The following is a 22,456-nucleotide window of genomic DNA, read 5'->3' on the forward strand; positions in this document are numbered from 1 at the left end:
GAAAGCTGATGAGGCCTGGTGGATACGGGCCTGATTGTCATCATCTATGAGGCATGATGGAGTCAGTATGCTGTCGAGGTAATGGAACTGCTGGACGACCTTAGTCCTTAGATGAGTAGTTCCATCTATGGCAAACTGTTGAGAATTAGTGGATATGGACATCTGTTGGGCAATGATCTCTGATGATGATCCATAATATGCTGCATATGAGTTACAGAGTGGGCCACTAGTGCACAGTCATAGGCATATCGCAGCTCATGGATGGCTGTGGTCTTGGTTTGAGTGAGGGTTTCAAGACGTCTGATGTTAAATAAGCATCAAGGTGGAATTGAAGTTGTATTCCATCATCTGCATGCAGTGAATTGTGGGAAAGGATTGTGATGGCCACCAGGAACAGACTGAAGATCACTGGGGCCAGAATGCACATCTACATTGAAAGGGAAAGGGGAGACTGCTGCCTGCCTACAATTACCCATGCCTCCATGCTGTCATGGAGCCGTTTAAGGATACTGACAAATGTTGGGGGAACACCAAACTTGACCAATACTGTCCAGAGGATTTCACGATGGACTGTATCAAACACCTTCATAAGATCTATAAAGGAGATGTAGAGATCTTTTTGTTCCCTACATTTCTCCTGGATTTTCCGTAAAACGGAGATCATGTCTGCTGTACTTCTGACTTTCCTGAAGTCACACAGTTTCAGTGAGGTGGGATGTAAGGTGAGACAGCATGGCACGTCAGTACTTTCCCAGTGACGGAGAGCAGGGAGAGGCCGCATCTGTTTCCACACTCAGATTTGTCTACTTTCTTTATAGTGACAATTTTACTATCTTTCCATTCTTGGAGAATGGCTTCTTTGCACCATACTTTTTGAATTAATCTATGCAGACCACTTGAAAGAAGGTAGCTACCTTTTTTAAGGGCTTCAGCTGGGATACCATCGGGACCAGGGCTCTTGTTTCTGACAGCCGAGAGGATGTCTGAGAAGGTGGGGTGATTATCCAGTGCGTATATTGTAGGCAGGTTTGGAAGTGTGTCCAAGATTGTGGAATCTGTTGGGTTTGTTTGAAAGGGAATAAAACAAACACAATTCACTACACTATTAACCAATCATTCCATATAACACAACCCATTGTTATTATTATTATTATTATTATTATTGGATGAATGAGATTCTCACTGTCCCTACCTACTGTAGCCTACCTGAGCCAAAGGGAACGGGCTTGGCGGAAGTTTATGATTATTATCATTAACAACAATAACAATAAAATTGGATTGTGCTATAGATAAAAACAGAATTTATTTAGAATGATCATTATTATCATTTAAAGATTAATTCTGTCGACCCAGCAAGTATGTTTCTCTCTACAAATGGTTGAAAAGGCACAAAGAATCTCAAAGCTCAGTCTGCATTGAGAGCCAGTAATTAACTTCTCTACTGATGATCTCAAAAGTATTATTGTTTTAATTAGTTTTTGTGTAACAGGTTGTTTACAGGGGTTTAACATCTTCTGTTGACTTAATGTCATATTGAAAAAGTAAGCAGATAATACAATTAGACCTGTCTGAAGCCTTGGGCTGCAGGTGCTGCTCAATGCATGTGAGTAAATGTGGAGAAGCACGGTTGATGCATGAAGTTTTTGGAGGTGTCTGAAGTGCATTATTGTTCTGATATGTTATTGTTAAAAATATTATTATTTATTATTATCATCATCATCATCATCCTCATCCTCATAAAGGCTCTGGATAAACAGGCATACTATTTAATCTTTAAATCTGCACTCCATAAATAACTACCGCCTCGCCTCGTCCACGAAGTAAATAAATAAATAAATAAATAAATAAGAGATAAATAAATAATGTATTCCCCCTCTCTCTGCCTGCACATCCCGACGACAAACTCCCCGGCTCTGTCTTATAACCTGGAAGTTAATATCCGCACAGGGACGAGACAACGGGTAAATACATTTGATAAAAAACGAAAGAAATGTAGGTTTTAAACTCCCTCCTGTTTGGGTGAATATAAAATACAGTATTATTATACGTCTTTACCCAAACAAATATGGTATGTTTAAAATAGTGCTTACGTTTACGTGTGTTTAATTGTCAAAAGGGCTCTATTTATTTATTTATTTATTTATTTATTTATTTATTTATTTATTTATTGCCCGAACACCGCGGGCCTGTATTGACACCCCCCTGGCCGGCCCGACTCGACACTCGAGCTCCGTGGATGTGACACGCGAAGTAGGCCGCACTGTTTTTCAGCACCGCGCAGGGTAACAGCGTATCAGAGAGAGAGAGAGAGAGAGAGGGGGGCGAAGAGAGGGTTAGGCAGACCAAGAGGAGGAGAGAAAAACAGACATCACAGCCTGTCAGCCGTGCCATCCGAATCAGTAACAGCAAAACGACAATAATAATAATGATTTAAGAACAGGACGGTTGCAAATCTCGAATTGATCCGGTACCGTTTGCACGGAGGCGGCGCAGAACTAGACGCCTGTGGTGTTTTTGCGGTGCGGGCTGCTTTCACGCCGCATCGTCCTCACGCTATCTGCCGCTGCTGTATTCGGGGCATTTATTTATTTATCGTTGTCTTAATATATTTATTTATTATTTATCTATCCGATTCGTCCGCTGGCTGGTTATTGTTATTTATTTAAATACTATAAAGCGGCACTGAGCGAGAAAGAGAGAGGCTACACATAGGCTAGCATTTCAATAGAAGTGTGTCTTTATTGTCACGATTATATTATATATAGACATATATGATCTGTTTTTCTCCACACATTCGGGCGGTTTGCACACAATGGTCCCACACTGGTAGTCTGGGTGGCGCCGCTGTCTCGCTGGCCGCTGGACCGGAGCTGCTGCTGTATCGATCCGAGCGATTTATTCATTGAGAGCTAATCGATATTTGATAGTATTTGGGAACACGATGGCCAAGGAGGCTTATCCGCTGCACTATCTCGTCTGGCACAACCAGTACATAGAACTGGACCGGGAGCTGTCGAAAAACAAAGTAAGTATTATTGTAGTAGTAGTAGTAGTAGTAGTAGTGGTGGTGTGATGGCGTGATGGCTTGTTTCTGTTGTCATTTTTACTAGTATTATTGAACTCGTCACTGTACTGTACAGTCTGTATAACTGCATAACTGTATACTACTGTGTGACTGCACTTACTGTCTGAACTCTACTATAACTGTGTGTCTGTCCTGTACTGTACAGTCTTTATCTTTGTGTGTAGTGTATATCAGTATGACGACCTCTCTGTCTCTCTCTCAGGTCAGTGTTAATGTACTGTAGTGTCCAGTCAGTCAGTGTGTCTGTACTGTATTAACCCTCTCTCTCTCAGTGCAGTGTTAATGTACTGTAGTGTCCAGTCAGTCAGTGTGTCTGTACTGTATTAACCCTCTCTCTCTCAGGTCAGTGTTAATGTACTGTAGTGTCCAGTCAGTCAGTGTCTGTACTGTATTAACCCTCTCTCTCTCAGTGCAGTGTTAATGTACTGTAGTGTCCAGTCAGTCAGTGTGTCTGTACTGTATTAACCCTCTCTCTCTCAGTGCAGTGTTAATGTACTGTAGTGTCCAGTCAGTCAGTGTGTCTGTACTGTATTAACCCTCTCTCTCTCAGTGCAGTGTTAATGTACTGTAGTGTCCAGTCAGTCAGTGTGTCTGTACTGTATTGACCCTCTCTCTCTCAGTGTGATGTGGAGGCTCTGGATCCTCGGGGCCGCACCCCCCTGCAGCTGGCGGTCAGCCTGGGGCACCTGGAGAGTAGCCGTGTCCTGCTGAGGCACCAGGCCGACCCAACACAGACCACCTCGCAGGGCTGGACCGGTGAGCCTGCACTGCACTGTCTCTGTACTGGACTGTATAGTGAATCAACAGTGTGTGTATTAACTGTGTGTGTGTGTGTGTGTGTGTCAGTGCTGCAGGAGGCGGTCAGTACAGGTGACCCAGAGCTGGTCCAGCTGGTGCTGCAGTACAGAGACTACAAGAGAGCCACTGAGAGGCTGGCCGGCATCCCAGAGCTACTGAACAAACTGCGCAGGGTACTGAACACTGCTGGGAATTGAGACCCTGAACCACTGAACACTGCTGAGACATTGAGAAACACACAGATTGAATCACTGGGACACTGAACACTGAGACACTGAGACGCACATTGAATCACTGAACAACTGAGACACACACTGTGACACTGAGATACTGAAACACACATTGAATAATTGAAACACTGAACAACTGAGACACACACTGAATCACTGAACAACTGGGACACACTGTGACACTGAACACGGAGTCACTGACACACACATTGATACACACACTGTGAAACTGAACACTGAGACACTGACACACACATGGAATCATTTAGACACTGATACACACACTGAACACTGAGAAACTAAACACTGGACTGGACTGTGTGTTGTCTGTGGAGTGCACTCTGTGATTTCCCATTGCAGGTAGTAAGTCAGTGTGTTGTTGTTTCAGGCACGTGATTTCTACGTGGAGATGAAGTGGGAGTTCACCAGCTGGGGTGAGAGAAAGTTGTATACCTGTCTGTCTGTACACCTGTCTGCCTGCCTGCCTGCCTGCCTGCCTGTCTGCCTGTCTGTTATATATTAACCCTGTCTCTCTCTCTTTCTCTCTCAGTGCCCCTGGTATCTAAAGTGTGCCCCAGTGATGTGTACCGCGTGTGGAAGAGTGGCTCCAGTCTCAGGGTGGACACCACGCTACTTGGGTTCGAGCATATGACCTGGCTGAAGGGCAGACGCAGCTACATCTTCAAAGGAGGAGGTAAGAGAGGGAGAGGGGGAACAGGGGGAAGGAGGGGATTCAGTCTCTCTGTCTTGGTGCAGTGTTAATGTACTGTAGTGTCCAGTCAGTCAGTGTGTCTGTACTGTATTAACCCTCTCTCTCTCAGTGCAGTGTTAATGTACTGTAGTGTCCAGTCAGTCAGTGTGTCTGTACTGTATTAACCCTCTCTCTCTCAGTGCAGTGTTAATGTACTGTAGTGTCCAGTCAGTGTGTCTGTACTGTATTAACCCTCTCTCTCTCAGTGCAGCGTTAATGTACTGTAGTGTCCAGTCAGTCAGTGTGTCTGTACTGTATTAACCCTCTCTCTCTCAGTGCAGTGTTAATGTACTGTAGTGTCCAGTCAGTCAGTGTGTCTGTACTGTATTAACCCTCTCTCTCTCAGTGCAGTGTTAATGTACTGTAGTGTCCAGTCAGTCAGTGTGTCTGTACTGTATTAACCCTCTCTCTCTCAGTGCAGTGTTAATGTACTGTAGTGTCCAGTCAGTCAGTGTGTCTGTACTGTATTAACCCTCTCTCTCTCAGTGCAGTGTTAATGTACTGTAGTGTCCAGTCAGTCAGTGTGTCTGTACTGTATTAACCCTCTCTCTCTGTGTCAGAGGGCGGTGCTGTGGTGATGGAGATTGACCATGACAAGCAGCTGGTGTACACAGAGTCCCTGTCTCTGCCCCTCCGTGACCCTGAGATCTTGCTGGCCGCCATGACGCCCAGCCAGGACAGTGTGGCCCAGAGACTGACCGCACCTGTGGTCAGCACACACCTGGACACCAAGAACATCGCCTTCGAGAGGTACAAAGAAGGGAGGGGGAGGGAATGAGAGGAATGGGGTTGAGGAGGAGATGGGAACCAGTCTAGGCCCTTTACTGTAGCCCAGACAGCATTTAATGCATTAATGATGATGATGATAATAGTAATAATGTAATTTATTTCAGGAATAAGTCGGGTATCTGGGGCTGGCGCTCGGAGAAGTCTGAGTTTATCAGTGGATACGAAGCCAAGGTGTGTATGTATGTGTATCAGTGTGTCCATCTGTTTGTAGGTGTGTCTTTGTGTTCAGCTGTACTGTGAGTTTGTGTTTGTGTTCGGCTGTATTGTGTTCAGTGCTGTAATGGGTGTGTGTCTTCAGCTGTACTGTATTCAGTGCTGTAATGGGGGTGTGTGTGTCTATGTTCAGTTGTACTGTAATGGAGGTTTGTGTGTCTGTGTTCAGGTGTACAGCGCCAGTAACGTTGAGCTGGTGACCCGATCGCGAACAGAACATCTGTCTGACCAGGACAAGAACCGCAGCAAAGGTACCAGAACCGCAACCAGAACCACACTGTGCCTTAAGCTGTCCAGTGCCAGTGAGCCAGTCGGTATGTCTGTCTGTATTGAAGTCTCTCTCTCTCCCTCCCTCCAGGCTCCAAGACTCCCCTCCAGTCTTTCCTGGGAATTGCAGAGCAGCACGTTTCTCACAATGGGGTAAGCCTTCAGCCCCGCCGTCTTCCTCATTAATATCATTATTATTAATATTATGAGCAGCAGCAGTCGCTGCCATAGGCCTGGTTTGACAGACTCTGATTAGCCTGTATATAATCCTGCTGTTAAACCTAATCCTGGTATTGAACATAATCCCCAGTCTTAATTGTAATCCTCTCCCCTCTCCCTCCAGATTCTAATCATTCTCATTCTCTCTATTTTATTTTTGTGTGTGTCTGTGTCTTTCTCACTGTGTGTGTGTCTCTCTCTCTTTGTGTCCGTTTGTGTGTGTTGTGTCGTTGTGCTGTTGTGTGTGTAGAGTCAGGTGTCTCAGTGTGCCAGCCCCACTAACCCCAGCGCCCTGACTGCGGAAGAGTACTTTAGCCCTGACCCCACGCTGCCTCACCGGGATATCGGCCGTCCCTTGGAGCTCAGCAGCAAAGTGCAGAGGTACTGACCACTGACTACTGTCCACAACACTGACTGACTCATACATTGACCAAGAGACCCGTACGATGATTGACTGGCTGATGGAGACACTGGCCTTCCTCTCCTCTCTCTCTCTCTCAGGTTCAAGGCCACTCTGTGGCTCAGTGAGTGTCACCCCCTGTCTCTGGGGGAGCAGGTGACCCCCATCATTGACCTCATGGCCATCTCCAATGCCCACTTCGCCAAGCTGAGGGACTTCATCACCCTGAGGCTGCCCCCCGGCTTCCCTGTCAAGATCGGTGAGGGGGAGTGAGGGTGGATGGATGGGGAGGGACAAAGATGTAGATGGGGAGGGATGGAGGGAGAGGGAAGAAGGGGATGAGGGGGGAGGAGGAGGAAAGGGACAGGGAGAAGTTTAACCCTTTGCAGCGTGAGTGTTAAATGCTGCCCTTCATCAGTGAGGTGCTTAACTTTTCTCTGCATTTTATTATTAATATTGTAGAATATCACCCATTTTTATATGTGGTCCCCCCAATTTTAGGGACTCGAAAGTATTTGGACAAACTAACATAATCATTAATTAAATTATGAGTTTCAATACTTGTTGGAAAATACTTTTCAGTCAATGATTGCCTGAAGTCTGGAACCCATAGACATCACCAGATGCTGGGTTTCTTCCCTGGTGATGCTCTGCCAGGCCTGTACAGCAGCAGTCTCTAGTTCCTGCTTGTTCTTGGGGCGATTTGCCTTCAGGTTTGCTTTAGAAATCAAAACAAACTAAGTGGATTCAAAGAGTGATTGGAAGTAAGACTTCTTGGCTGAGGTGACTGAGGAGGAGAATGCGGACAATAGAGAGCGGTAGAGACGGGAAGATCTTGGCATCATCAGCGTAGAAGTGGTAGGAGAAACCATGGGATGCGATGAGGGGGCCCAGGGAGCGAGTGTAGATAGAGAACAGGAGGGGGCCCAGGACGGAGCCTTGGGGAACGCCTGTGAGGAGAGGTTGGGGGGTGGATGAGGAACCTCTCCATGTCACTTGATAGGTCCGGTCATTGAGGTAGGAGGAGAACCAGGTGAGAGCAGTCCTAGAGATTCCAAGGTCAGCGAGGCAGGAGAGGAGGATGGAGTGATCGATGGTGTCAGATGCTGCAGAGAGATCAAGGAGGATGAGGACTGAGGAGAGGGAGGCCACCCGATCACAGCTGAGGGAGTCAGTGACTGCCAGCAGAGCTGTCTCAGTGGAGTGAGCTGTGCGGAAGCCGGATTGCAGAGGATCAAGGAGTGAGTGATGGGAAAGAAATGCAGAGAGCTGACAGTGGACCGCCTGCTCGAGGGTCTTTGAGAGGAAGGGGAGTAGGGAGACAGGGTGGTAGTTCTGAGGAGAGGTAGGGTTTACCACAATATGTAAACAGGAAACAGGAAGACCAGATTAGAGTTTGCCAAGAAACATGTAAAGAACCCTGTACAGTTCTGGAAAAACATCCTATGGACAGATGAGACTAAGATCAACTTGTACCAGAATGATGGGAAGAGAAGAGTATGGAAAAGGGAAGGAACTGCTCATGATCCGAAGCATACCACCTCATCTGTGAAGCATGGTATGATATGGGCATGTATGGCTGCCAAGGGAACTGGTTCCCTTGTATTTATTGATGATGTGACTGCTGACAAAAGCAGCAGGATGAATTCTGAAGTGTTTGGCTATATTATCTGCTCAGATTCAGCCAAATGCTTCAAAATTCATTGGACAATGACCCTGACGGCAAAAAAATGCTGAAGGCAAAGCGCCCCAAGAACAAGCAGGAACTAAAGACAGCTGCAGTGCAGGCCTGGCAGAGCATCACCAGGGAAGAAACACAGCATCTGGTGATGTCTATGGGTTCCAGACTTCAGGCAGTCATTGACTGCAAAGGATTTTCCACCAAGTACTGAAACTCACAATTTAATTCATGATTATGTTAGTTTGTCCAAATACTTTTGAGCCCCTAAAATGGGGGGGACCACATATAAAAATGGGTGTAATTCCTACACCGTTCACCCAATTTGAATTTAAAGATGAAAGTTTACACTTAAAGCACATCTTGATTGTTTCCTTTCAAATCCTTTATGGTGGCGTACAGAGCCAAAATGATGACAATTGTGTCACTGTCCAAATATTTATGGACCTAGCTGTAATAGTAACTGTGCTTATACCCTTGTGAAAAAGTAGTATACTAAAAGTATACTTGGGTTGAAATACAAATACCCCTTTTCCACTGAATATCTGACTCGACCCGGAGCCAGGCTGGCGCAGTGCGGCACGTTACCCACTGGCAATCTTGTCGCACCAACCCTGAACCAGTCCTGCTCCTTACTTAGTGCTGCCCGGGGGCTGAGAAGCCATGCAGGTCCAGGGGGAGGATTTTAACTGAACCCGTCATCAAGTAAAAGCTATCAGTTTTGCACAGATTTTAATAATAATTGTAAATGTTTCTCAATTACATTCAAAAATCCACAAACACGGCTGGCACTATTAAAAATAACGAGTTACAAATTAAAGAATCAAATATACTGCTGATAACCCTAGGTTTAAATACATTACAAATACTTAATGTACTACTGCTAATTTATATACTGGTAAAAATCATAGGATTGATGTGCCAGTGGGAAAGGGGCATAATAGCAAACTAATAGTACACTATTTTGTACTATTTTGACCCTTTAGTATAGTACTTTAGTACTTTTTCACAAGGGTATGTCTTGTAATGATCACTTAAAAAAACATTTATTGATGGCAATAAAATTACTAGAAAGATGGATCAATAAAAAACAAATTCCAGGTCCGCACAGCAATAAATACATCCAGAGAATATAATAATAACTGTGCTTATGTGTATTTGCGATTACTATAAACAAAACACAGAATAAACATTTATTAATGACAATTAAATTACTGGAAAGATAGAAAGATAGCTTTTTCAGACTCGCACAGCAATAAATGTACCGATAGAACAACCACAAACAAGAGAGAAATGCTGATTCCTTCACAGAGGAGGAGTGTAATTCAGCTCTGGCACAAGCCAAAAGAACAGCAGGAAACAAAAACAAAAAAAACTGAGCTTCTGAAATTAGGTTATAGTTTAATATAGATGCACTGCGTGAGGGACAGGAAGAGAGTGTGTACAATGTAGGACAGGACATTGACACAGAGGGAGAGAGGGTTAATACAGACTGACTGACTGACTGTCTCCCTCTGCCTCCTCTACTCTCTCTCTTTCTGTCTCTCTCTCTCTCTCAGAGATCCCCCTGTTCCATGTGCTCAATGCCAGGGTGACCTTTAGTAACTTGTGTGGTTGTGATGAGCCGGTCAGCTCCGTCACTGTCTGCCCCCCGCCAGAAGAGAGTGACGCAGACGCAGGTGAGCCCACTGTCTCTATACTTGCAACACTGACGCTCCACTGCACTGTCTCTTCACTGCGTTGACTTCAACAACACTGACGCTCCACTGCGCTGACTTTAACAACACTGACACTCCACACTGAAATGTTACTGTACTCGGATGACTTTAACAACAAGATGTACTAATATTGTAATAATGTACCAGATTTTTTTTATCAATGTGTTCACTGCTGCTGACTAAAATGATTTATATCCTGTTTAAAATCTCTTGTTCTTCCCTCTCCCTCCCCCTCCCTCTGTCTCTTTCTTTGCATTTTGCCAGGTGGTACCCCCCCACCACTGCAGTGCGAGGTGGACCCCTCGGTGTTTGAGCCTCCCCCAGAATACACCACGCTCGGCGCGGGCCGCAGCGAGCCAATGAGAGACGAGGATGACAACCTGCTGCAGTTCGCCATCCAGCAGAGCCTGTTGGACGCAGGGACTGAGAGTGACCAGGTGAGGCGCTCCTGTCTCTGTAATATAGGCACTGTTAATAAGAAGCTCACACTGATACTGATGCAGTACTGAGAGCGACCAGGTGAGGGTGCCACTGTCACTGTATTATAATAGACACTGTTGAAGGGAAACTGTATCACTACCCTAGCCAATAAACCAAGCCTATTATACAATTCCATTGTATTACAAAATAAATATACAATTACAAAAAAAAAATCAAAATTTTGTACACATTTCGGCTTTCGACTTTTTCTCTGTATGTGCTGTGCCATGTTGACAGTATCCAGTTGGGACTGCTGACGTTTCAAAACTTGGTCATGTAAACAAACTTGATGTAGTTGCAGCCCTATACTCTTGAGTACATGCACTTCTGATGCCACACCATGCTTACAAAGCACTACCATTTGAATAAGAAAGCTCTATTGTTATTGTTGATGTGAGCGCTTCATTTGGCATTTGGATGCAAGTGGTCGTGTTTGGTGAATGATAAACCGACACCATAGTTTCATAGCTGTATATAAAGCAGTATATAGGTGTCTCTTCCACAGTAATTATTGATCCGACAGCACTGTGGTGAGCTACTGGCAGTGTGCATAGACCCCCGACTTTGTGCTAATGCATGAATACATAAATTAACACATACATGTATAACATGCGAGAGAAAGTGGACACAAGAGTATTTGATATATAAGTATGTGCACATTCCTATACATTGCAAATGCATTGAAGGGCACGTGAAGGTTCCACGACATGCTCACGATAAACCCGGCTGTCAGATTGGACTGGATATTGATTATATAGGGAAAGGTTAGTGGTGGAGCCTAATCAAATTTCAAATGCCTCAAACCGATTCCTGCTGCTTTACACAGGTCTTCCTGTCTTCTGGTAAATAATGCCATTTCACAGGTACAGCTGGAAGATATGGTGATTATTATTAATATTATGCTTGGACTGGACTAGTACAGTTGTCAAGTGTTAGACACACACCCAGCCTCACCACGTGCTTCTTGGCGGGGCCACACAAACGTCACTGATCTCGTATAATCGCACTCTCGTCTTGCCATGAGATTGTTACTGAGCGGTCTGCTAGAGAGAAAATGGCGACTACCTATTCGTAGGCCCCAGCCCAGCCCTTGTCCGACAGCTTATCACAATTCTCGGCCCGAGTCCGACTGGCCCGCGTGTGAACTATGACGTGAAAATTGTCCCGAAGCCCGGCCCTAGGGGCGTAAATAAGTCGGGGCCCGTCGGGCTCGGGCTGAAATGCAGGGCTCTACTTCAGACTATATGCAACATTGACATATTTAAAACAATAAATACAGCTATCCGAATTAAGATAAAAACAATTGTGGTGCAGTTCCCCAGCATGGAGATATCAAAGCCATTAGTCAAATTACAAGAACCTACTAGGACAAACTTGGCCAGCCTCAAACAAAATCACAATTTTTAAAGCTATACACACCCAGTTATATGGATAGCAGTGTGAGTACTGTCCTGAATTAACCCTCCCCCTCTCTCTCTCTCGCTCTCTCTCTCTCTCAGGTGACTATCTGGGAGGCTCTAACTAACACTCGGCCCGTCTCTCAGGGTCACCTGTATGAGGAGGACAGTCAACTGGAGAGGTAACCACTATACTGTACCCCCCCCTTGCATAGTAGTCTTATCAGTGTGTCTGTACTGAACTGTGTTAATCCTCTCTTTCTCTCTCTCTCAGGGCCATACAGGAGTCCCTCTCTCTCTCTCTGGCAGGAGGTAATGGCGGTGGGGGGCGGGGTGTGGCCAGCACAGTCACATCCACAACTGAAGGGGAGGAGTCAATCGATGAAGGGGTGGAGCCTCCTCACTCTGCCCCACCCCCGACTCTCCCCCTGTCCCCCTCTGACCCTGCCCGCTCCCCGCCCTCCTACAGCTCATTGTCTGACCCCAGCTACCCCCCCAGGGTGTCTGGGGCCTTTGCTGTGGCAACCAGCTTCGACGAGCAGCTCCGTATCGCCATGGAGCTCTCCTGCCGGGAACAGGAAGAGCAGGACAGGAGGAGGCGGGAGGAGGAGGAGGAGCTGGAGAGGATACTACAGCTGTCACTCACTGAGAAGTAGAGCCTCTGATTGGCCCATGAGTTTTTTTATTTTGTTTACATTTATTTATTTTTCCTCCATGCAACAGACTCTGTTGTTCATGAAATCCAACCTCTTTCCTAATAAGAAATACTGAAACACACCTCTCTCTCTGTCTCAATAAAATGCAGTGCAGTACAGACACACTGACTGACAGACACTACAGTACATTAACGCTGCACTGAGAGAGAGAGGGTTAATACAGTACAGACACACTGACTGACTGGACACTACAGTACATTAACACTGCACTGAGAGAGAGAGGGTTAATACAGTACAGACACACTGACTGGACACTACAGTACATTAACACTGCACTGAGAGAGAGAGGGTTAATACAGTACAGACACACTGACTGACTGGACACTACAGTACATTAACACTGCACTGAGAGAGAGAGGGTTAATACAGTACAGACACACTGACTGACTGGACACTACAGTACATTAACACTGCACTGAGAGAGAGAGGGTTAATACAGTACAGACACACTGACTGGACACTACAGTACATTAACACTGCACTGAGAGAGAGAGGGTTAATACAGCACAGACACACTGACTGACTGGACACTACAGTACATTAACACTGCACTGAGAGAGAGAGGGTTAATACAGTACAGACACACTGACTGACTGGACACTACAGTACATTAACACTGCACTGAGAGAGAGAGGGTTAATACAGTACAGACACACTGACTGACTGGACACTACAGTACATTAACACTGCACTGAGATTTTTGTTTTTGTTATTTGTTGTTTTCCAGAGACTCTGTTTGTTAATTTATTTGAATAAGAATGATACCTAGACGTTGGACCTGAAGAAACCTTAAATATAATAATAATAATGATATTGATAATTACAACAATATGAATATTAATATTTATAATGATATCTGAAGAGAATGATCTTGTCTGAAATTGAATGGTTATGGTGAAAAACTGTATTATAAAAATTATAATAATTAAAAAAAACGTTTAAAGTATTTAACTGGCCTTTTGTGAAATACTGTCTGTGTCATCGACTCATACTGTCTGTGTGTCTGACAGTCTGTTTCTGTGACTGTCAGACTGACTCTGTATGACTGTGTGTGTTTGCTGATGTAACAGGGCTCATAGTGCACATGAGCTCCTTACAGCTGACGTAATCCCTGTGTAAAATCAGGGCAGTGTTAAGCCTCCTGCGTCAGGACTCGGGAGACTCGGTCTTTTGGTGTAGTGGACTTCAGTTTGGCTGTTCTTGTTATTCTTCTATTAGACAGATTGTAATTGGATTGATATTTCAGTCATTGAGCCCTAAGTTGCTGAAGAATTAGTTTAGCTAGCAGACTAGTCCTCAGTCCAGAGGCGTAGGTTTAATTTCAGACTTGGGGGGGACACTAATTAGGGTTATGGCGGGGTCTATAGGCTGTCTTGTTTGAGGTGACTGCAGAGAGTTCGTCTCTTGTTCACAATCTGCCAATCATGCAGTATGACAAGGGCCCGGTTTTTGGGATGAGACTGCGTAACAGCCTCATGTTTTGATTGCTACAGCCTGTATATCTGCAGAGAGTGAGTCAAGAGATGCAGACACAGTTGGTGATTGCGATATTGTTAGTCACAATAAACAAAATACACAGTAGAGATGGATAAGGTTAAATAGAGATCTAGGTGTTTATTGGACAGTGAGAGAGAGAACCTCTACAGTTTAAAGGGTTAATCATTCAATGGGGAAGCACATTGAGTTTAATGCAGTAAGTAATTCATGTAATTATTGGTTGTTTTGATTGTTTTAGATATGCATCAGTGCATTTATTGGGTTTATTTTAAAATAACTTTGAGAGTTCAAACTTTTAGAAATGTCCCACATTCTGGCAAACGTGAAAAGCCGAAGACGCAAATACAGCATTTAAAGTTTTTAGCTGTTGCATATTTATTTAGGCCTATATATTTAAATTGCCTATATATACACACATATGTATACATTATATTTACAACTTCACTTATCTGTCCTTTTGCTATGTTAATCCAATAATATTAGCAGGCAAGTCCACAGTGTTAAGGAATAACATACATCATCATCATCGCAACATCTTTATCATCATCATGGTGAGTACAGTATTATTATTAATTTTATTGTCCTACAATTACAGCAAAGCAAATTACAGTACCTATACATTAATGCATACGTATACAAACTATATATTTTACTGGGGTATACGTAGGGTAAGATTGACAGAGATTATAAGAATGGCCTTGCCTATATGGTGTAAATGCTTATTAACGTGGTTTATTAACATTCATACTACTTGTTTGATGTTAACTGTTCCTGAAGTGTTTTATTGGCACTAGCTGTTAACAGATTAAAAAAATCATGTTTATTAATACATTTACTAATGTTTAATGTTTTTCAAAATACACCCCTTAAAATAAAGTGTGACCGTTTCTGGAAGCATTCAAGTTTTCTTTTGTTTCTGTTTCAGCCCCATGCATCAGAAACCATCACTTTCTCAGTGCTTTCAGTAAGTAGCAAAAATGCAGAGCAATTGAGTTGGATGCTGCCTTTTGAAGCACACCCCAGACTGAGTTAAAGAGGGAAGAATAAACCATTGTTTTACACTGTCTGCAAAAAACTATACAACCTCTGTACCACATCAAAAAACCGGGACATTTGCTTTTTAACAGCTACCGTGTTGATATTCTAGTGAGCGCCTAAACATTGGACGCTTGAGTTTCTAATTATAATTTATTACGGCACGGCACAAATACACTATAACAGTGTGGTCGGGGGGCCCCTGGCGGTTGGAGGCCCCTGGGCAGTTGCCCCACTTGCCCGTGAGGTAATCTGGCTTTGGTAAACTGTCATCACATCATCCAGGTGGCTGCTATACAGTGGTGGTGGGACCCTATAAAACACTGGGTGTCTAGATAAAGTGCTACATGAGTGTAATTATTATTATTCCTTATTTTTCAAAAAGTAAGTAATGACTAATTATTTTAATGTTTCCCTGTTTTTCAAAAAATAACTAATGGGTACTAATTTATTGTTACTGTTTTCAGTTTTTCATAATTTAAATAATGTTTTACATTTTTTTTAAAATTCATTTATGATTCTTTTTTTGAAAATTAAGTACTTTTTTCAAATGTTTGTTTTTTAATAAAATAAGTAATGTTTCCTTATTTATTTATTTTTATAAGTAATGATTACGCCCCACTTATTTTTACTTTTTCCTATTGGGAACTATTTTCTGTTTTCCCGTTTCTAGTTTTTTCAAGAAATAAGTAATTTCTTGTATCTCTTTTGAATTTTTTAAAATAAGTAATGGTTACTCATTCCTTATTTCGGTTTCCGACAAAATACCTCGATTACTTCAATCAGTATGTCTTCCACTGACTTTTATAGGGGGTTGTCTGAACAACCGAAATAAAACATAATGAAAGTGCACATCATAAATTTTTTGAGAAAACAAACTTCAAGCACTATGTCTCTCTGTCACCCGAAGCACATCTTTGTCATAGTCTACCTTTATTAAGTGTCAGGGCCAGACCAGAGGGAAGACCTCAGTCAGCAGCACCATTTAACAACTTCCTGATCTCCTTGCTGCTGTAACAACTATACTGTCTGGAGGGGTGGCAACCATTAGGCCTAGGCCTTAAATCATGGACCCCCAGAGATTTATTTTCTCCTATAACAATCTGCCATCCATAGGAGTTTTTGTTTTTCTCTCCTCTGTGTCTAATGGTTTATTTTATGTTGGTTTATTTTATTTTATAAATTGTCCAAGGTTAATTTTATTTATTTACCCTGTGAAAGGCACTATACAAATAAAAATTGATTGATTGATTGATTTTATCAACGTATAAAGAATAGGTGATGGGAAGTATTGTCATATGATATTGTATCAAATGTTCTTATGTGTCCCAAAATACAGAAACAGGGAAATAAGAAATAAGTAACATTTACTTATTTAATAAAAAACTGGGAAACAGAGTGACCATTACTTATTTATTTGAAAAATCAGAAATAAGGAATGAGGTGGTTTTGGAAATGGTTCAGAAATTAGAACTTAGGAACCATTACCTGTTTTATTGAAAAACTAAAAACAGGAATATGAAATAAGTATCCATTACTTATTTCTTGAAAAACACAGAAAATAATTAAAATAAGTTATCATTGCTTATTTTCTGAAAAATAAGGAATAAGTAACCATTACTTATTTTAAAAAGATAAGGAATAAGGATTCAACTTCAGGTCTGTGGGTCCAGGTTCTCAAACTTGTCTTTCACCTCCTCCCTCTCTGAGCTTTTGCACTGCTCCCCTTCAACGGTGCATTCACCTCTGGCCACTTTTATTCTGAATTAAGAGCTGATGGGTGATTGAACAAAAACACTGCCTGTCATTTTTGCTGAGCTGTGTATAAAGTGCTTACTGGCATTGTGTTATTTTATTTGAAATCTGTGTCTTTGTATTGTGGACGTCAAGACATTTAACTACTATGTTTTCTCCAGTGCTGTAATTGTGCACTAGACCTTAGGGTGGCAGCACTACAACACAAATGCACATTCCGTAAGATACAGAAGCCCCATTAATTCAAACTTTTTTAAACAAGTTTGTGTATCTTGGCTGTGTCCTAGTGCTAATAAAACATGTTTCCTGAGCTGTTCAACATAGCTCAAACAGCACCATATATATATATATATATATATTACACACACACTTACTCTCACACAAACACAGTCAATCTCAACACCACATACCAGATCCCTGGATTGTGCACAGTGTTCTACTGAAGAAACATTGTGCAGATCAGCTAAATCCCGGTACAGAACCCCTGTACATTGTAAACCATGTGAAGCTAGAAGACAGATACATTGTTTAATTACCTTTATTATCAGATTTTATAGTTATTTCCTTTGATACAATTTTGCTCTGACAGTGTTAAATCACTATATATATAATATAAAACTTCAAAACATTGGAAGCATTGTCTACTTAAAATATCCTTAATATCCTGCAAAAATATAAATCCATTTATTCATTACCAAGACTCTGGTAGTGCTGTGTGAGGTTGTGGTTTGGTCGTGTTTTGTTGTGACAATACGAGAGAGGCATGTCGTAGTGGTATGAATGCAGACTGCGCTGTGGCACAATGTCACAATGCTGTGTGGTCAGTGTTTTTCTGCCTATCTCCCCTTTCTGTATTAGAGCAGTGTGCTGTACTGGGCTCTGGGTGTGACAGTGTGTTGTACTGGGCTCTGGGTGTGACGGTGTTGTGTGTATCTAGGGCTGTGTGGTCCGGGGCTGCGGCTGTGGCTCAGTGTGCTGTAAAGAGCAGTCAGGGGCAGCAGCAGCAGCAGTAGCACTGAACTGGGAGCTGCAGCTGCAGAGCTTCCACTAGTGGTGATGGCTGGGGCAGGAGTGGTGATGTCTTCCCCTGGCATCACAGAGAGGACAGAGAGGCAAGAATGGAAGATCACAGTTGTGGTGATAATGGGAGCTGTGGTTGTAGTTGTAGTGTGTAACTGTGCCAGTTAGAACTGTAATCATACAATCAGGACCGAGCTCTGTACGTTTCTCTCTCTCTCTATACTCACGTGTGGCATTGACACTGTTGGGAATCAAATTGAGGAACACCTGCAGGTAGGCCACTCCAGTCTCAAGATCCTGCACCACAGTGTTGCTACTGGGCACCACACTGGGGCTGCTGAACACCAGCTGCACATCTGTCCCCAATGACCCATTCCTGAACACACAGTCACAGAGACACACATTCAGACAGACAATCAGTAATTCTGTCATTCTGACATTGAACTGAGACCCATCTGCCATGAACCAGCATTCCCAAGTCTGAGACACCACTACTTGAATCTAAGATACTTCAACTTGAATGTGAGGCACTTCTACCATAAAACAACAATCTTTAGTTGTATTAGTTTAAACTGAATTCTGGGACCAGTAGTATTTTACAGATCCAATCCTGGATCCAGCCTGAGGGCTTCTAGTTGATCCCAGCGTTCAGCCACTTTGACCCTGTGTTAGTGCAGTGTGCTGGAGGGGTGAGGAATACAGCCAGGTCATGTGCAACATATACTCTGCTGCATGACCCAGCACCAGTGAGATCAGATCCAATACCAATTTATGACCTAGTTAGTGCAACTGGCCACTGATTCTCTAACTTAAGGCAATATCCTTGAGCTGGAGTCGCTTCTGCTTTAATCGAAGATCATTTCAGTAGCAAAGATAATTCTACATGAACTAAAACACTTCCACTGTAAACTAAGGTTCATAATTTTAAACTGAGAGATTCCCCTTTTTATACTAAGAAATGTAATCTTTCAGCCAAGATCTCCACAGTGTCCCCATGGCTACTCACCAGAATCTCTCCAGGTAACACCTCCTGTAGGTGCTGGGATTCCTTCTGCTGTAATACCCATTGAGCTGCAACACAGCACAGCAATACAATCTATGCACTTAGCTGTCAAGCAGGATGCAGATCATTGATTTTACTACATGGTAATAGTACAGTTATAAAATAGCTATAACATTAACATGAGTAGTAAAACTGGCAGTAAATGTAGTAGTATATGTATTTTTTTTACGTAATAAATATTAACTGAAGCTTTACTCAACTGATTTTATGGCTGGGTCAAATTGGATCGGTACCCAGTACAATCAATACCTGTGACGTTAGACCAGCTCAATCAATGGCAGATTCCTAATTAGACACCAGCTTAGTGCACAGCAGAGCCACAGAGACGCAAACACTGACACACTCATTCATACTCGCTTACTCTCAACAATCGCACACACACACACAAACTCATTCATAGTGGTGAAAACGAATAGAGGTACCTCTGTGGTGACATTCTGCTCCAGGTTCATGAAGAGAGAAGACATTCTGTCTGTCAGCCTCTTGTCAAACTCCCGATTCATTCTGAACTGCATGAGGATTGAGCCCTCTCCATTACTGGCAGAGGAGGCCAATGTGATCTGCTCAGGTGTTGTGCCAGTGGGAGTAGTGGGAGCTGCAGTTGTGGTTGTAGTAATAAGAGCTGTAGTGGTGGTTGTAGTGGGAGCTGTAGTTGTGGTAGTAGTGGGAAATTCAGTTGTGGTGGTAGTGGGAGCTGCAATTGTGATAGTAGTGGGTGTTGCTGTTGTGGTGGTTGTGTGAGCTACTGCTGTTGTGGAGGTTGTATGAGCTGCAGTTGTGTTGGTAGTGGGAGCTGTGGTTGTGGCACTAATAAGACAATAAAAGGCTGTTGCTGGACAATGGCCTTCTCCACTTGTGATGTCAGCATGTCAGTTGCGGTATAATGGCCATCTCCATCTGTGATGACAGCATGTGTAACTCCTGCATGAGGAGAGAACCAGACAAGGTATTTTCCCACAGTTGTTTTTGGGTGTGGCTTCAACAGCGAGCATAGGATAGGCTGGACACAAATGTGTTTCGGCCACAGCTCAGCCAGTCAGAGGAAGTCAGTAATGACAACAGTTCAGCTGCAGGCCATGTACCCAGTGTTACAGGTTGCTCACACTGGATGCAAGGCGGCAGGTAAGTTAGTTTGGCATGATGGTGTAGCGGCCAAAGACTGCCAGCTTGGCTTCAGCAGGTGAGTGAATATTACATTTGTATTTATTACAGCTAATAATAATAATCATAACAACAATTCAAGCTACACTGTTTTAAATTGTCTTTTATTGTATTTTCAGGATCATCCTTCAAAACGTTTTTTTTTGCAAAGCCTGAGAATTACTATGTGGTGGTAGTGGGAACTATATTTCAATCACCTATTAAATATATTATTTTGTGGAAGGCAATTCGAAAGTACTTGCTAACTCATATGTGTTCACAGTATAAATGTGCATATTTCACTAAACTGCGGGCATCAGAGATGAGGTTGGAAGCCTGAGGAATGCCCTGTGTCCGTCGTCTCTCTCCAGAAGCTTCTGTACTTTAAAATCTTGAAATCTTGGATGGATTAGGAGTAAGGGCTCTTATGGAGCTCTTATTAACCCTACAAATGGAGTAGGGTTGTGGCTTTTTGAACTAGACCACATCATTTTCTGACATTAAACTAAAATATTATCATTATTATTAATAATAATGATAACAATAACATCATCAACAACAACAACAACAATAAAAACTATAATAATAATCTCTTTGTAATCTATCTCCAGAATGTTGAACCTGCGTGTTATAGTTACATTATAGTCTTCCCAAACTATTCTTTCTGAGAGAAGAGAGAAGAGGAGAGAACAGGACAATAAGAGAGAGGAGGAGAGTGAGGAAGAGAGGAGGCGATGGAGAAAACTTTAAAGTGAAGTGTTTCCTCATCTCCTCCCTGCCTAGTACTCTCTGTTCTCTCTCTCCCTCTATCTCTCTGGCCACTCCTTCTCCTTTCTCTTATCCCTCTATATACCGATCCCTCTTCTCTCTCTTTCCACTACTCACCCCCATCTCTCTCTCACCTGCAAGGAGGAAGAACCAAAAGATGTCACCAGCTCTCATCCTCCAGTCTGTACCTGAGAGAGAGAGAGAGAGGGAGAGAGGAAAGATAAAGGAAAGTCAACAGAGCACTTAGAGAGAGAGAGACTAGGTAACACAGTGGATAAGCCCTCAACTTACAGTCATATACAAAAGGGAGAGGGAACCAACAGGGACCCACCCACCAACAATCAGGGAAGCAGGAACACAACCACAGGGCCAAGCTCTAGTGAATGAGAATAAACTGTAACAGACGGGCAGGACGAACAGAGACCTGCACACCTCCGCTATCTAAAGACAGGAATGTGACAACGATCACGGTCATGCTGCCACCACGCAGCCTCCACATCATCAACAACCATTGCCTCCAGTACAGGGTCAGTGAGCCGGGCACAGAGTGCCAGGAAGAGCACGGCCTTGATGTCCAGTCCATGGCGATCCAGCGCACACAGACATGCATGACAATCCAACAATGAAGAGTCACCAATGGCAATTCATGGCAATAGACCCACAAATAATAGCAATAATAGAAACAACAAGAAGAAGAATATCAACAGTAATATAATAATATAAATAACAATAACTTGACAACTAATAATAATGAGTAATAGCAATAATAATAACCATTATGAATAATGTAATAATATTTGAGCTTGTGACTCACCAGCTGTGTTGTAGTTCTGGGGCTCCCGTCAGTAGCAGGGGCGGTGTATCACAGCCTCATCAGCAGCATCAGTACTTGCTCAGTGCCCCTCCCTTATAAACCTCAGAGTCACAGTGACGCTCTCTGACTGCCATTGGGCAACCAGCATGACGTTTGCCATGACGTCCCCACCTCCCTCCGTTCCAACTGGAAATTTGTTAAATTCTGCCCTGTCAATTTGCACACAATTTCCCACCTTTGTTCCTCAAGGCACTAACGAATAGCATAACAAACATATTCATAGAAAATCTTAAATTTGGCAAACTCAGACCAGATAACCTTCATTCCTTTTTCACTCTGTGTCTTTATTAGTCTTCATCTCACTATCCATCTGTCTGTCTGTCTGTCACAGTAAACTCACATAGCACCATTTATAGGAAAGTGCTTTACAAGGAGGAAACAAAAATAAAATTCAAATCAAAACATGAGTTACAGGCTGGGGTTCTGAGTTTCGGGTTTTACCCAGTTGTACCCAATAATTAACATTAAACCTGAAAAACTACCTGACCCTTAGGGCGCTGTCAGTGATGCATGCCTGTACACCTGTAATGCAACAATTGAACAACTGAAGGGGGCTGGCTGTT

General features: G+C 43.1%; 1 protein-coding gene across 1 annotated transcript; it reads left to right on the top strand.

Moving 5' to 3' along the window:
* Positions 1–1,919: 1,919 nt before the first annotated feature.
* ankrd13d (ankyrin repeat domain 13 family, member D) lies at positions 1,920–13,082 on the top strand. Its single transcript, XM_066718625.1, has 15 exons — positions 1,920–3,025; positions 3,706–3,841; positions 3,932–4,056; positions 4,502–4,547; positions 4,664–4,807; positions 5,425–5,614; positions 5,758–5,824; positions 6,036–6,117; positions 6,225–6,286; positions 6,603–6,733; positions 6,854–7,011; positions 9,990–10,109; positions 10,413–10,585; positions 12,128–12,207; positions 12,300–13,082. Exons 1-15 carry the CDS (start codon positions 2,942–2,944, stop codon positions 12,679–12,681), a joined length of 1,980 nt encoding a protein of 659 aa, XP_066574722.1. The 5' UTR covers positions 1,920–2,941; the 3' UTR covers positions 12,682–13,082.
* Positions 13,083–22,456: the final 9,374 nt, after the last annotated feature.

Source organism: Amia ocellicauda, chromosome 12 (genome assembly GCF_036373705.1).
Source record: "Amia ocellicauda isolate fAmiCal2 chromosome 12, fAmiCal2.hap1, whole genome shotgun sequence".
Taxonomy (NCBI): Eukaryota; Metazoa; Chordata; class Actinopteri; order Amiiformes; family Amiidae; genus Amia; species Amia ocellicauda.

Bases quoted from the DNA above. Each gene is read 5' to 3' on its own strand.
- ankrd13d (XM_066718625.1), top strand. From the start codon at position 2,942: ATGGCCAAGGAGGCTTATCCGCTGCACTATCTCGTCTGGCACAACCAG. The intron at 5,825-6,035 runs GTGTGTATGTAT...GTCTGTGTTCAG, and splicing joins TCAGTGGATACGAAGCCAAG to GTGTACAGCGCCAGTAACGT. The intron at 6,287-6,602 runs GTAAGCCTTCAG...TTGTGTGTGTAG, and splicing joins AGCACGTTTCTCACAATGGG to AGTCAGGTGTCTCAGTGTGC.